The sequence below is a fragment of the Coregonus clupeaformis genome, chromosome 26 (assembly GCF_020615455.1).
Source record: "Coregonus clupeaformis isolate EN_2021a chromosome 26, ASM2061545v1, whole genome shotgun sequence".
Classification (NCBI taxonomy): Eukaryota; Metazoa; Chordata; class Actinopteri; order Salmoniformes; family Salmonidae; genus Coregonus; species Coregonus clupeaformis.
Window position 1 is genome coordinate 37,132,386 of NC_059217.1, and position 16,324 is coordinate 37,148,709.

At 46.1% G+C, this 16,324-nt stretch overlaps 1 protein-coding gene across 4 annotated transcripts in view; it reads left to right on the forward strand.

Moving 5' to 3' along the window:
- Nucleotides 1-4,585, forward strand: part of LOC121540694 (GRAM domain-containing protein 4) — a 38,175-nt gene extending 33,590 nt beyond the window's left edge. For all 4 annotated transcript variants that reach the window (XM_041849728.2, XM_041849730.2, XM_041849729.2 and 1 more), the window contains 5 exons: nt 2,423-2,570; nt 2,805-2,898; nt 3,040-3,130; nt 3,696-3,764; nt 3,966-4,585. In XM_041849728.2, the coding sequence (XP_041705662.1) occupies nt 2,423-2,570; nt 2,805-2,898; nt 3,040-3,130; nt 3,696-3,764; nt 3,966-4,073 (510 nt within the window). In that variant the 3' untranslated portion in view covers nt 4,074-4,585. The remainder of the gene's footprint in view (nt 1-2,422; nt 2,571-2,804; nt 2,899-3,039; nt 3,131-3,695; nt 3,765-3,965) is intronic.
- The last annotated feature ends 11,739 nt before the right edge of the window (nt 4,586-16,324 follow it).

Sequence of the window (16,324 nt, forward strand, 5' to 3'; positions counted from 1 at the left end):
CCTGAGTAAGCTTTGGGTCACCTGCGGTGAAATGCTCTGAGTGATGCCGAGGTCCAAGCCAAGCCGCTGGTTTGAGCGAGTCTGCTATAATACACATACGCTGCTTGGGTTTAGCTAATTCCCTTCCCACACTCTGTTCCTGGTCTAACATGCTTCCCTCTCTCCTCCCTCCGTCCTTCCCTCTCTCCTCCCTCCGTCCTTCCCTCTCTCCTCCCTCCGTCCTTCCCTCTCTCCTCCCTCTGTCCTTCCCTCTCTCCTCCCTCCGTCCTTCCCTCTCTCCTCCCTCCGTCCTTCCCTCTCTCCTCCCTCCGTCCTTCCCTCTCTCCTCGCTCCGTCCTTCCCTCTCTCCTCGCTCCGTCCTTCCCTCTCTCCTCGCTCCGTCCTTCCCTCTCGCCTCGCTCCGTCCTTCCCTCTCTCCTCGCTCCGTCCTTCCCTCTCTCCTCGCTCCGTCCTTCCCTCTGTCCTTTCCTCTGTCCTTCCCTCTCTCCTCCCTCCGTCCTTCCCTCTCTCCTCCCTCCGTCCTTCCCTCCCTCCGTCCTTCCCTCTCTCCTCCCTCCATTCTTCCCTCTCTCATCCCTCCGTTCTTCCCGCTCTCCTTCGTCCTTCCCTCTCTCCTCCCTCCGTGTTTCCCTCTCTCCTCCCTCCGTCCTTCCCTCTCTCCTCCCTCCGTCCTTCCCTCTCTCCTCTGTCCTTTCCTCTGTCCTTCCCTCTCTCCTCCGTTCTTCCCTCTCTCCTCCGTCCTTCCCTCTCTCCTCCCTCCGTCCTTCCCTCTCTCCTCTCCTCCGTCCTTCCCTCTCTCCTCCCTCCGTCCTTCCCTCTCTCCTCCCTCTGTCCTTCCCTCTCACCTCCCTCCGTCCTTCCCTCTCCTCCCTCCGTCCTTCCCTCTCTCCTCCCTCCGTCCTTCCCTCTCTCCTCCCTCCGTCCTTCCCTCTCTCCTCCCTCCGCCTTCCCTCTCTCCTCCCTCCGTCCTTCCCTCTCTCCTTTCCTATGTCCTTCCCTCTCTCCTCCGTCCTTCCCTCTCTCCTCCGTCCTTCCCTCTCTCCTCCGTCCTTCCCTCTCTCCTCCCTCCGTCCTTCCCTCTCTCCTCCCTCCGTCCTTCCCTCTCTCCTCCCTCCGTTCTTCCCGCTCTCCTTCGTCCTTCCCGCTCTCCTCCGTCCTTCCCTCTCTCCTCCCTCCGTGTTTCCCTCTCTCCTCCCTCCGTGTTTCCCTCTCTCCTCCCTCCGTGTTTCCCTCTCTCCTCCCTCCGTTCTTCCCTCTCTCCTCGCTCCGTCCTTCCCTCTCTCCTCGCTCCGTCCTTCCCTCTCTCCTCGCTCCGTCCTTCCCTCTCTCCTCCCTCCGTCCTTCCCTCTCTCCCTCCTCCGTCCTTCCCTCTCTCCTCCCTCCGTCCTTCCCTCTCTCCTCCCTCCGTCCTTCCCTCTCTCCTCCCTCCGTCCTTCCCTCTCTCCTCCCTCCGTCCTTCCCTCTCTCCTCCCTCCGTCTTTCCCTCTCTCCTCCCTCCGTCCTTCCCTCTCTCCTCCCTCCGTCCGTCCCTCTCTCCTCCCTCCCTCCGTCCTTCCCTCTCTCCTCCCTCCCTCCGTCCTTCCCTCTCTCCTCCCTCCCTCCGTCCTTCCCTCTCTCCTCCCTCCCTCCGTCCTTCCCTCTCTCCTCCCTCCCTCCGTCCTTCCCCTCTCTCCTCCCTCCCTCCGTCCTTCCCTCTCTCCTCCCTCTCTCCTCCCTCCCTCCGTCCTTCCCTCTCTCCTCCCTCCCTCCGTCCTTCCCTCCGTCCTTCCCTCTCTCCTCCCTCCGTCCTTCCCTCTCTCCTCCCTCCGTCCTTCCCTCTCTCCTCCCTCCGTCCTTCCCTCTCTCCTCCCTCCGTCCTTCCCTCCGTCCTTCCCTCCGTCCTTCCCTCCGTCCTTCCCTCCGTCCTTCCCTCTCTCCTCCCTCCGTCCTTCCCTCTCTCCTCCCTCCGTGTTTCCCTCTCTCCTCCCTCCGTGTTTCCCTCTCTCCTCCCTCCGGGTTTCCCTCTCTCCTCCCTCCGTGTTTCCCTCTCTCCTCCCTCCGTGTTTCCCTCTCTCCTCCCTCCGTGTTTCCCTCTCTCCTCCCTCCGTGTTTCCCTCTCTCCTCCCTCTGTCCTTCCCTCTCTCTTCCCTCTGTCCTTCCCTCTCCTCCCTCCGTCCTTCCCTCTCTCCTCCCTCCGTCCTTCCCTCTCTCCTCCCTCCGTCCTTCCCTCTCTCCTCCCTCCGTCCTTCCCTCGCCCCTCCGTCCTTCCCTCTCTCCTCCCTCCGTCTTTCCCTCTCTCCTCCCTCCGTCCTTCCCTCTCTCCTCCTCCGTCTTTCCCTCTCTCCTCCTCCGTCCTTCCCTCTCTCCTCCCTCCGTCCTTCCCTCTCTCCTCCCTCCGTCTTTCCCTCTCTCCTGCTGTGTTTTTCCCCCGTTTCTCTTTTAGATCCAACCAGTGGTAGCTCGTGGGAGTCTAGGGACAGCCCTAGCATGCGGTGTCAGTCTAGAGGAACAGACTGGCAGGGTCTACAATACTAAGAAGGGTTCTTTCCACGAGGTCTTCAATCTGTCTGAGAATGAGCGCCCCCTAGCAGGTTGGTAGAGCACTGCAGAATAAACCTTAGCAGCGACAGCTACGCTGTACCTGGTTAGCTTCCTCCCCTATTACATGTTGACCCTGTTTCCATAGTTGATGATGAACTTAGTGTTTATTTATTGTGTTATGTTGGTGCAGTGCAAGCGGTGAAACCAGGAGTATTGACTGTGTGTTTGCGGAGTGGCAGACTAATGTGTGTGTGTGTGTGTGTGTCGATTGGTTTTGTTTGCAGTGTGTGAGAATGGCTGGCGATGCTGCTTGATCAACAGGGACAGGAAGAGTCCCACTGACTACATCCGTAATGGGGTGCTCTTTGTCACTGAAAAGTAAGCCATCTACTGCCAACACCTAGCTGTCACATGTAGAAATCACACTTGGCACCCTGTTGTGTTTTTTGTATTAGTTTGTGTGTTCAGGTATTGGCCTACTTCTCCATGCTTATTAAGTGTATTTCTATCCATCCCCAGTTACCTTTGCTTTGAAAGCTCAAGCTCGAGGTCAAACTCCTCTAAAAAGAATAAAGTAATCAAACTGATTGACATCACTGATATTCAGAAGGTGAGTGTCTCCATCTTCACTTCACCTTCTGTCCAATGTCTCAATTCACTGGTTTCTAAAAATGTACTTCTGTAGTAGAATGTAAAGGTTGTGGGCCTCCGAGTGGCGGAGCGGTCTAAGGCACTGCATCGCAGTGCTAGAGGCATTACTACAGACCCGGGTTCATTCCAGGGCTGTGCCTCAACCGGCCGTGACCGGGAGTCCCATAGAACGGCGCACAATTGGCCCAGCGTCGTCCGGGTTAGGGGAGGGTTTGGCCGGTGGGGTTTACTTGGCTCATCGCACCCTAGCGACTCCTTGTGGCGGGCCAGGTGCCTGCAGGCTGACCCCGGTCGCCAGATGAACGGTGTTTCCTCCGACACATTGGTGCGGCTGGCGAGTGTTAAGGAGCGCGGTTAGGCGGGTCATGTTTTAGAGGACGCATGACTCCACCTTCACCTCTCCTGAGCCCGTTGGGGAGTTGCAGCGATGAGACAAGATCGAAATTGGGGAGAAAAAGGGGGGTAAATTACACCCAAAAAAAAGAATGTGAAGGTTGTTTATCTGTGGGGTTTTTGTCCCACAGTACAAAGTCTTGTCTGTACTGCCTGGGTCTGGAATGGGAATCTCCATAGCTACACCGTCCACCCAGAAGGTAGGAACACTTATGGACAGTCTATTTTAGACTGTTTGTTTTCTCTCTATTTAGGTCTGGTAGTGTTGGTCAATATACTGTTAATAAATTGATCTGTGTCAAAAGATGATTTTCCACCCTCCATCTTTCCTCTCGGATTGTCACTCTCTCTCTCTCTCCCCTGTCACTCTCTCTCTCTCGCGCTCTCTCGCTCTCTCTTAGCCGTTGGTGTTTGGTGCCATGATCCACAGGGACGAGGCCTTTGATGCCATCTTCACACAGTACATGAAGACAGTGGCCATGACCACAGGCACCAACCCTGAGACCTAACAAACCAAGATGGCTGCCTTCACCAGGGACTTCCTTTACTGACACAGAGACATAGCTATGTAGTACACAGAGAGCCACCACTGCTATTGGCCATTTAGTACATATGAAAATATGTTAAGCTAGTGTCCATGCCAAGGTGGTGGATTCCTCCACCAAGCCAGGGATCCTTGGCACATAGATTAGCATGTGAATATGGTATCCACTTGATCTGAGGCCTGGTCCATCACTATAGAGCCCAAGGTCTTTCTATCCTCTTGCTGATGACTCCAGCTTCTCAACTAAGGAACTACGACTCCTGGATCCGCCCACCATTGCTGCCTCCTGCCTCCTATTGGTTGGGTCGAGGCTGTTGTGTCTAGGGATAGAGACACACTTGGTTCTTGTTTAGCTGTTTCTCTGTACTGGGGTAAGAGGTTTTCAACTCTGTCTTTGGATGTCACTGTGTTTGTGTGTGTCACAGGAGGTTGGTGGCACATTAACTGGGGAGAAAAGGCTTGTGGTAATGACTGGAGTGGAATCAGTGGAATGGTAACAAACACATGGTTTCCAGGTGTTAGATGCCATTCCATTTGCTTCGTTCCGGACATTATTATGAGCTGTTCTCCCCTCAGCAGCCTCCTGTGGGGTGTGTGTGAGTGTGTGTGTGTGTGGGTGGGGTGGGGGGTGGGGGGGGGGATACATTTGTTGTCAACACTGTTGTGCTGTTTCAGAAGGAGGCTGGATCTCCTTGCCTGTCTGACAGGACTGTCTGACACTCCCATAGTGTTTATCGCACGCACATTGGTGCCCATTGCTCCACTTAATGCTTTCTGCTTCTGCCTTCAATAGGATTGATTTTGATTGATTGATATAGATATCACTGGTGGCCTTGCACAGGTCCTAGGCTACATGGCATTTTGTAAATGTCAGTTAACAAGTGCACACCTTGTTATGTTAAAAAATAGTGCTCACGTTTATGAAAACCTTAAGCCTTCATGTGCCCCAGTTAATGATATTTTAGTATAATTTCAACAATAGCCTTTAGCCTTTATTTTGAGGGATGTTACAGGAATAATGTAATGATGGGCAGCCAAAAGCCTGGGGAATACTGGAGCTATTGTAGTGAATAACCTTCTCACACACATTTGTGTCTTGTCAAAGGAATGGTATGGATTTACATGTGCATGTTTAGGAGTCATGATGCATTCAGAAGCACCACATAAACATGACATAGGCAACACAGTCTTTCTGGAGCCTTAGAGTGTATTTATTATGTAGATCAGTATGTGATTTATAATATGTGACATTCTACATATACCTAATTGGTTTAGTAAAACTATGTAGGTTTTATGGAGTGTTTTGGAATGTTTTGCGAGAACTTTATGGGACAGATTACATGTAAAGCAATACCAAAACAAGCTATCTCCAAAAAGCAGAAGCCTTTTCTACACTGCCTTGTTCAACCACTCTCAATTAAGCCTTATCTAATTTTCTCACAGATGTAGGCCAGGATTCAAACCAATGCAGCAATGTACGTTTTGCTTTCCACTGATTCTGAGGTGCAACTTCACGGAAATTGGCAAGTGGATCACGAAACCACACGTTCTTAAAATGTTTATTTTTATTTTTAATCCAACACGGCATACAAAATTCTACAAGTCAAGTGCAGTGCAATATCGATAATTTGTGCTAGTTTGAATCCCAAACAGAAATGTCGGTAATAACATTTCCTTTTGGGATTTGACACCAAATGGTAGAGGGGTTTGAAGTAAACGCTTAACTATGTTTTAGCTGAACACATACAGTACTAGTGAATCTATCTAACAGGACATTTCTGTTTGATGCCTTTAGTCTACAAGTTTAATTAGTCGTATGTACGGGATACACATGGTAATCACCGTCCAAAGAAATGCTTAATTGCAGGTTCCTTCTCTACAATGTAACAACAAATATAAATAATAAAAGATAAGAATACGAATATAAAGTAAATGGCCCAGTAGAATAGTATAGACATTTAAGTATAATACAGGAAGGCACAATTTATAGTCCAATATTTACACATGTTTTGGGGAAGGGGGGATTGGGGGGCAAGCGTTTAAATTGTGCAGTACACCAGGGGTGTCAATTAGGTCTTCAACGAGGTCCGGGGGCCGCACTGTATTTTTAAGATATTTCCTCGCTCTCAAAATGTGCTAAAATTAAACCGTTTTGGGAATTTTCTATGCTCCCTGAAGGTCTGGCTTTCATTTCAGTGATTTTTATTAGCGAGTTGGATACAGTATGTAGGTCCATTATAATTTCTACACAGTTTCGATTTGGTTTTAGTAATGTAAAAGTATATTGAATTTGTCATCCCCCCCGTCCCAAATATCTGCAAAAAAAAGGTTTTACTCAAACCAGCCATGGGGCGTATGTATGACACCCTTGGTCTACATCAAGTAACTTAGGTCTTTCACTCTCCAAGCCCATCTAGGCAAGTTAAATATACTTAAAGGCTCAATGCAGCCATTTTAAAATCAATATCAGGGTAACAATTAAGTATCTTACTGTAATAGATTTCCATTAGAATGGGCAAAAATAGCTTTTTAGCAACAAACTTTCTCAAGCAGGAATTTTGCTATGACTGCCTGGGAGTGGTCTGAGTTTGATTTGTTTTCAATTAAAATGGTAAAAAGTAAACCAAAATAGCTTCTAAGAGCAATTTCTCAAGCAAGAATATTGCTAGACTGTCTGGGAGTGGTCTGTGGGGAGGGCAAAACTGAAAACTAGCTGTTATTGTCAGAGGTTTGGAACTCTGTTATTGGTCTTTTAATCAATTTACCATGGAAAGCCGACACTCCCGCCCATGCAAACCTGCTGATTAGAAGGTCCTGTGTAGATTGTATTTTCAACCAGCAACTTTCAGGAAATGACACATTTTTTCATCAGACTTTAACAGTGTTAGTTTCATCAGCTGTTGTACAATATGATATAAAACAGAAAAAAACAGAATGTTGACTGCACTGGGCCTTTTAAGAAGCATAGAATGTACAGGTTGTATTTTTTGTTGTTGGCCAAAATGTTTATTTTACTGCTTCTCATTTTGTTTCGCCCAATAACTGTAATGTTTACAGAGGTTCAGTTCTAAACGCCACTGGTTTAGGCCAGTTTGATTCCTATAACTGTAATGTTTACAGAGGTTCAGTTCTAAACTCCACTGCTTTATGCCAGTTTGATTCCTATAACTAATGTTTAGAGGTTCGCTTATAAACTCCACTGCTTTAGGCCAATTTGATTCCTTGAGACTGAGGGCATGAAGACTGGGTCGGTAAGTCTTGTGATGGAGAACGTCTGTATGCTGATAACCCTGAGTGGTCACATCTCTCCCTTTTTTTGCTCATATGCAGATGTTGTTTAGTAAAGTATTCATTTTTTTCCTATTTTCTATCTTCCTGTCACATCTGCCTTATGCTTTATGATTTCTAAAAATGAAAAAACGCCACCCGCAGGAGAGGACAGATTTTGGGCCCAGTTATCCCACGCTTCTCCTCTTCCTCTGATATCATCCAGTATTTCTCTTTGGCAGTAGCAAGCAGGTGTTTATGCTAATTAGGCCAATCAAAGACTCACCCTGGGTTTAGCGACACTCTTTGCAAGAGGAGGGTGAATTGAAAGGTGTCATTTCGTGGAGTCATGTTGCTTCCAAATCTGTGTGAATCACCACTGTCTGTCTGAACAATGTCAGTTTATGGCATGGCTGTCAACTGGAAGATGGAAAAGTCATCATTATAGTTCTGTGTGTCCCAAACCATCAAAAAGGTGTCCTTGTTGACTCCTCTTCATCAATTGTTAACTCAGTATGATGGCAATGGCTTCACCAAGTCCTCTGGTAGGTTAGGTGCAGTTTCTGCCACATTGCAATGCTTACCTACCATGTCCTTTACAGTGGTTCAGGAGGATTAATGTGAGCCTGTATACATTTTCAGAGGAGGATGGACATTGTCTCTCTAGTTCTGTATCAGAGGTGCAGAGATTGTTTAAACCACTCAAAGGCTTGCCCACTGCAGTACTAATGTTAACCAAGTATTTATTTTTCTTAATACTTCCCAATCAGTTTAACTGTCTAGGAAAGATTACTGGTTAGTTGTGAATACTTCTTTGTAATTGCTGTGTCCACTGACATGATTTTATATATGAAATTATGTAATATACAAATCCCTCAAGTTTTTAAAGAAAATTGTTTACTGTAAAATGTTATGTACATTATTTAAGTAAACCAATTGAAAGTAATGATTGTTGGGTATTTTCTTAAGTTTCTCAGTAACTTTTTCACTCTTCAAAGTTGGCTATGTGTTGCTTATTCATTTGTTTAGCAGTGTGATTGGGGATGCTCCCCTTAATCAAAGGAGACATATCCTACCACACTGAGAAAGTTTGAGAAGCACTGGGACAAGACTAGGGCTGTTGCAGTGACCATATTATCCGCAGTCATGTGTCATGACCGCAGTAAAATTCCACATGACTATTGAGTCACGGTTATCTTCTTTTATGCACTCTGGTTGCCTTTTGTAGTAGGTCCACCTAACTTGCTAACTACCATCAGGTCCTAATGGCCTGGTACTCAGGGCTCTATTGTCCCTCTAACCACTCTGACATCAATGCAAATGCAATCGAAAATCACATCAAACACTTGTCATCAAAACAGAATAATATAATAAATATAATATGCCATTTAGCAGACGCTTTTATCCAAAGCGACTTACAGTCATGCGTGCATACATTTTTGTGTATGGGTGGTCCCGGGGATCGAACCCACTACCTTGGCGTTACAAGCGCCGTGCTCTACCAGCTGAGCTACAGAGGACCACAGAATATCTCACCACCATCCATTTCCATCTCCTCCTTTCTCCTTTATTCCTGTCTTGAGCGCACAGACGTGCTGTCAACAGTTTAGTGAAATATGTTACGTTGCGAAAACAAGTTACTATTGATGTTCCCGAAAAGATTTCACTTGGTTTCCCAAATTATGCACCGGGTAGCTGCAGGAACAAGGTTGGAGAGCCCATAGCATACAGAGTTTGGGCGGAATATCACCTGTCGGGCAGCAAGAGCATGCTCCACAAACAGTGGTTGACGCCTGGAGTGAAATAAGTGTTTTTATATTCATTTATCAACTGCTCATATTAAGCACATGATCCGCTCTGAAACCGAAGTAACCTACAAAACGGACCGGCGGGAAAGCACGCGGACTCCATACAGATGACACGCATTTTATCCCCTGGCTCTATACTTGCCCATTTGATAATGGCCCATTTCTAAATCGAAACTAGTTTTACATATTAGAAAGCGCGCATATAGCCTCGCTATTGTTATTTTACTATTGTTATTTTACTGCTGCTCTTTGTTACTTATTTTTCATATTTTTGGGGGGTATTCTTAAAACTGCATTGTTGGTTAAGGGCTTGTAAGTAAGCATTTAATAATAATAATAATATAATATGCCATTTGGCAGACGCTTTTATCCAAAGCGACTTACAGTCAAGTGTGCATACATTTTTACGTATGGGTGGTCCCGGGGATCGAACCCACTACCCTGGCGTTACAAGCGCCATGCTCTACCAATTGAGCTACAGAGGACCACAATTTCACTGTAAGGTCTACAGCTGTTGTATTCGGCTCATGTGAGAAATAAGATTAGATTTTATATTAGTAAAGACGATATTAAATTGAGAATAGTCTGTTTGGTGAAAATATGATCACCTGAAGAGAGAATATCTGTGCAGCCTGAGGCAAGGAACAGAGCACAAGCTTTTTTTTTTGCTACTTTCTCAAATTATCAATAGCCTATAGTCGCACCATGCAGCCCATATATGTTTTGATTTCTAAGACATTCTAAGGTTTGCATCATTCACAACTAAAGTTGCCAAATAACTAGTAATAACATATACAGTGCATTTGGAAAGTATTCAGACCCCTTGACTTTTTTATGTTACTTTACAGCCTTCTTCTAAAATCGATTTAAATATTTTTTTTCCCTCATCAATCTACACACAAACCCCATCATGACAAAGTCAAAACAGCATTTAGAAATGTTTCCAAATGTATTAAAAATAAACATAAGTATTCAGACCCTTTGCTATGATACTTGAAATTGAGATCAGGAGCATCCTGTTTTCATTGATCATGCTTGATGTTTCTACAACATTGATTGGAGTCCACCTGTGGTAAATTCAATTGATTGGACATGATTTGGAAAGGCACACACCTGTCTATACAAGGTCCCACAGTTGACAGTGCACGTCAGAGAAAAAACCAAGCCAGGAGGTCGAAGGAATTGTCTGTAGAGCTCTGAGACAGGATTGTGTCGAGGCACAGATCTGGGGAAGGGCACCAAAAAATGTCTGCAGCATTGAAGGCCCCCAAGACCACAGTGGCCTCTATCATTGTTAAATGGAAGAAGTTTGGAACCAATAAGACTCTTCCTAGAGCTGGCCACACTGAGCAATCGGGGGAGAAGGGCATTGGTCAGGGAGGTGACCAAGAACCCGATGGTCACTCTGATAGAGCTCCAGTTCCTCTGTGGAGATGGGAGAACCTTCCAGAAGGACAACCACCTCTCCAAAAGGACAACCACCTCTGCAGCACTCCACCAATCAGGCCTTTATGGTAGAGTGGCCAGACGGAAGCCACTCATCAGTAAAAAGCACGTGACAGGCCGCTTGGAGTTTGCCAAAAGGCACCTAAAGACTCTCAGACCATGAGAAACAAGATTGAACTCTTTGGCCCGTGTCGTGGCTGAACGACGACATGGATAACATACAGCTGGTGGGATATACGCTACATCGGCAGGATAGAATGGCTGACTCTGGTAAGACAAGGGGTGGCGGTCTGTGTATATTTGTAAACAACAGCTGGTGCATAAAATCCAATACTAAGGCAGTCTCTAAGTTTTGCTCGCCTGAGGTAGAGTATCTCATGATAAGCTGTAGACCACACTATTTACCAAGAGAGTTTTCATCTATATTTTTCGTAGCTGTCTATTTACCACCACAAACCGATGCAGGCACCAAGATTGCACTCAATGAGCTGTATAAGGCCATAAGTAAACAGGAAAATGCTCATCCAGAGGCAGCGCTCCTAGTGGCCGGGGACTTTAATGCAGGGAAACTTAAATCCGTTCTACCTAATTTCTACCAGCATTTTAAATGTGCAACCAGAGGGGAAAAAAACTCTAGACCACCTTTACTCCACACACAGAGACACGTACAAAGCTCTCCCTCACCCTCCATTTGGCAAATCTGACCATAACTCTATCCTCCTGATTCCTGCTTATAAGCAAAAACTAAAGCAGGAGCACCAGTGACTTGGTTAATAAGGAAGTGGTCAGATGATGCAGACGCTAAGCTACAGGACTGTTTTGCTAGCACAGACTGGAATATGTTCAGGGATTTATCCGATAGCATTGAGGAGTACACCACATAAGTCACTGGCTTCATCAATAAGTGCATCGAGGACGTCGTCCCCACAGTGTCCGTACGTACATACCCCAACCAGAAGCCATGGATTACAGGCAACATCCGCACTGAGCTAAAGGGTAGAGCTGCCGCTTTCAAGGAGCGGGACTCTAACCCGGACGCTTATAAGAAATCCCGCTATGCCCTTCCACGAACCATCAAACAGGCAAAGAGTCAATACAGAACTAAGATTGAATCGTACTACACCGGCTCTGACGCTCGTCGGATGTGGCAGGGCTTGAAAACGATTACAGACTACAAAGGGAAGCACAGCCGTGAGCTGCTCAGTGACACAAGCCTACCAGACGAGCTAAATCACTTCTATGCTCGCTTCGAGGCAAGCAACATTGAAGCATGCATGAGAGCATCAGCCGTTCCAGATGACTATGTGATCAAGCTCTCTGTAGCAGACTTAAAACTTTTAAGCAGGTCAACATTCATCAAGCCGTAGGGCAAAACGGATTCCAGGACATGTACTTCGAGCATGCGCTGACCAACTGGCAAGTGTCTTCACTGACATTTTCAACATGTCCCTGACTGAGTCTGTAATACCAACATGTTTCAAGCAGACCACCATAGTCCCTGTACCCAAGAACACTAAGATAACCTGCCTAAATGACTACTGACCCGTAGCACTCACGTCTGTAGCCATGAAGTGCTTTGAAAGGCTGGTCATGGCTCACATCAACTCCATTATCCCAGAAACCCTAGACCTACTCCAATTTGCATACCGCCCCAACAGATCCACAGATGATGCAATCTCTATTGCACTCCACACTGCCCTTTCCCACCTGGACAAGAGGAACACCTACGTGAGAATGCTATTCATTGACTACAGCTCAGCGTTTAACACCATAGTGCCCTCAAAGCTCATCACTAAGCTAAGGACCCTGGGACTAAACACCTCCCTCTGCAACTGGATCCTGGACTTCCTGACGGGCTGCCCCTGGTGGTAAGGGTAAGTAACAACACAACTGCCACGCTGATCCTCAACACGGGGGCCCTCAGGTGTGCGTGCTCAGTCCCCTCCTGTACTCCCTGTTCACCCATGACTGCATGGCCAGGCATGACTCCAACACCATCATTAAGTTTGCCGACAACACAACAGTGGTAGGCCTGATCACCATCAACGATGAGACAGCCTATAGGGAGGAGGTCAGAGACCTGGCCATGTGGTGCCAGGATAACAACCCCTCCCTCAACGTGATCAAGACAAAGGAGATGATCGTGGACTACAGGAAAAAAAAAGAGGACTGAGCACGCCCCCATTCTCATCGACGGGGCTGTAGTGGAACAGGTTGAGAGCTTCAAATTCCTTGGTGTCCACATCACCAACAAACTATCATGGTCCAAACACACCAAGACAGTCGTGAAGAGGGCACAACAAAGCCTATTCCCCCTCAGGAGACTGAAAATATTTGACAAGGGTCCTCATATCTTCAAAGTTATACAGCTGCACCATCGAGAGCATCCTGACTGGTTGCATCACCGTCTGGTATGGCAACTGCTCGGCCTCCGACCGCAAAATGATCAAAGACTCCAGCCACCCTAGTCATAGACTGTTCTCTCTGCTACCGCACGGCAAGCGGTACCAGAGCGCCAAGTCTAGGTCCAAAAGGCTTCTTAACAGCTTCTACCCCCAAGCCATAAGACTCCTGAACAGCTAATCATGGCTACCTGGACTATTTGTATTGCCCCCCCCACCCCAACCCCCTCTTTTACGCTGCTGCTCTGTTTATTATTTATGCATAGTCACTTTAACTCTACCCACATGTACATATTACCTGAATTACCTCGACTAACCGGTTCCCCCGCACATTGACTCTGTACCGGTACCCCCTGTATATAACCTCCCTACTGTTATTTTATTTTACTGCTGCTCTTTAATTTTTTTATTTTATTTTTTATATATATTTTTAACTGCATTGTTGGTTAAGGGCTTGTAAGTAAGCATTTCACTGTAATGTCTACACCTGTTGTATTCAGTGCATGTGGCATATAACATTTGATTTGATTTGAATGCCAAGTCTGGAGGAAAACTGGCACCATCCCTACAGTGAAGCATGGTGGTGGCAGCATCATGTTGTGGGATGTTTTTCAGCAGCAGGGACTGGGAGACTAGTCAGGATCGAGGGAAAGATGAACGGAGCAAAGTACAGAGAGATCCTTGATGAAAACCTGCTCCAGAGCGCTCAAGACCTCAGAATGGGGCGAAGGTTCACCTTCCAACAAGACGATGACCCTAAGCACACAGCCAAGACAAAGCAGGAGTGGCTTCGGGACAAGTCTCTGAATGTCCTTCAGCGGCCCAGCCAGAGCCTGGACTTGAACCCGATCGAACATCTCTGGAGAGACCTGAAAATAGCTGTGCAGCGACGCTCCCCATCCAACCTGACAGAGCTTGAGAGGATCTGCAGAGAGGAATGGGAGAAGCTCCCCAAATACAGGTGTGCCAAGCTTGTAGCGTCCAAAGGTGCTTCAACAAAGTACTGAGTGAAGGGTCTGAATACTTATGTAAATGTGATATTTCAGTTGTAAAAAATTTATACATTTGTAAAAAAAAACTGTTTTTGCTTTGTCATTATGGGGTATTGTTTGTAGATTGAGGGGGAAAAAAACAATTTAATTTTAGAAAAAGGCTAACGTAACAAAATGTGGAAAAGTCAAGGGGTCTGAATACTTTCTGTATGCACTGTACATATAAAGTGGGTGAAAAAGTATTTAAACATTATTAAAGTGACCAGTGTTCAATGACTATGTACATAGGGCAGCAGTCTCTGAGGTGCAGGGTAGAGTACCGGGTGTTGACGCCAAGTTTATTTTGATATGATGGTTATTTTTTCAATATTTGCGCATAAAGGCATTTTTACCGTCATTTCTCGCCTAATTAATTTTACAGACACAAAAAGTTCCCACCATGTCAAATGAACAAATTGTCTATCAGAAGTTAAAATTGTACCGTCAGTTCATGTTTCCATCAGCCTGGTCTTTACTTTATTCTCACATCAGAATTAGACGTTCCTACGTTTCTCAAAAGTCATATTTATGAGTTGTTGCAAACGTCACATTTCTAAGTGTTTAAGGTTAAGATTTGGCATTAACTCCGAATTTTTAAGGTTAGGGTAAAGTTTAGACATTAACTCCGAATGGTTAAGGTTAGGGTAAAGTTTAGACATTAACTCTGAATGGTTAAGGTATGGGTTAAGGTTTGGGATCGGCTAAAAACAAAAATCTCAAAAACAGCTTTCTATTGCTGGATTTGAGCTTGCGACCTTTGGAATCAGAGGCAGATGCTTACCCTAGCAAAACCGAAACATACTTGAAGGTAATTGCACTCACTGTTGCCCCTAGTGGTCAGTTTCCACGTCATCTCCCGACGTCCTCAGACATGGAATACTGACTTGTATCACGGGTGACATGGCTGCTTTTTTTCATGCATCAGGTAATTAATCTGCATGAAATGGTTGGATGGAAACATATTATACTATTGAATAATGCAACCAAACCATATTACACTCTTGAATACTACAACAATTCACAAGCATGTGCAGACAAAGGATGTATTTTCTTGCCACTCATTACATCTTAGCTTCAAGGCAAAAGCACAGCGTTGCTAACAGCATATCTTCATCAAGTAACGTTAGCCTATAAAAAATGAAAGATTAGATGCTCTATTCAGTCTGCATCGTGGAAGTTCAACTTTAGTAATTGAAATTCAGCTTTAGTGAATGAGACTGCATTCACGGTAAACGCTGCATATGTCGGCTCAATCGAAAATTACCTTTACATTTCTATATCTACAGATTGAATAGAGCCATAACTCTTTCATACAATATAAAAGTACAGTAGACCTACCTTACTACATTACAACAAACCGGGCTTCATTTTTATCAATATCATGCAAATCATTGTGGTAAAAGCAAATTGGGTCTAAAAACGTGGGTGTAAGTGAATTCACTGCGGAGTTGCAAGGAGCTGTTTTATATGGAAGCTCAAATGTAACCTACTGATAACAACCACAGCTGCAGGTAGCCTGGAGAAGCCAATGCATCTGATCCCGTCTGGGCCTGGCCAGGGGAAACGTAACGTCATACTTTTATAGCCTAAGCTATGTAAAAACTCAGCAAAAAAAGAAACATACTCTCACTGTCAACTGCGTTTATTTTCAGCAAACTTAACGTGTAAATATTTGTATGAACATAACAAGATTCAACAACTGAGACATAAACTGAACAAGTTCCACACACATGTGACTAACAGAAATTGAATAATGTGTCGCTGAACAAAGGGAGGGTCAAAATCAAAAGTAACAGTCAGTATCTGGTGTGGCCACCAGCTGCATTAAGTACTGCAGTACTACATCTCCTCCTCATAGACTGCACCAGATATGCCAGTTCTTGCTGTGAGATGTTACCCCACTCTTCCACCAAGGCACCTGCAAGTTCCCGGACATTTCTGGGGGAAATGGCCCTAACACTCACCCTCTGATCCAACAGGTCCCAGACGTGCTCAATGGGATTGAGATCCGGGCTCTTCGCTGGCCATGGCAGAACAATGACATTCCTGTCTTGCAGGAAATCACGCACAGAACGAGCAGTATGGCTGGTGACATTGTCATGCTGGAGGGTCATGTCAGGATGAGCCTGCAGGAAGGGTACCACATGAGGGAGGAGAATGTCTTCCCTGTAACGCCCAGTGTTGAGATTGCCTGCAATGACAACAAGCTCAGTCCGATGATGCTGTGACATACCGCCCCAGACCATGACGGACCCTCATGCC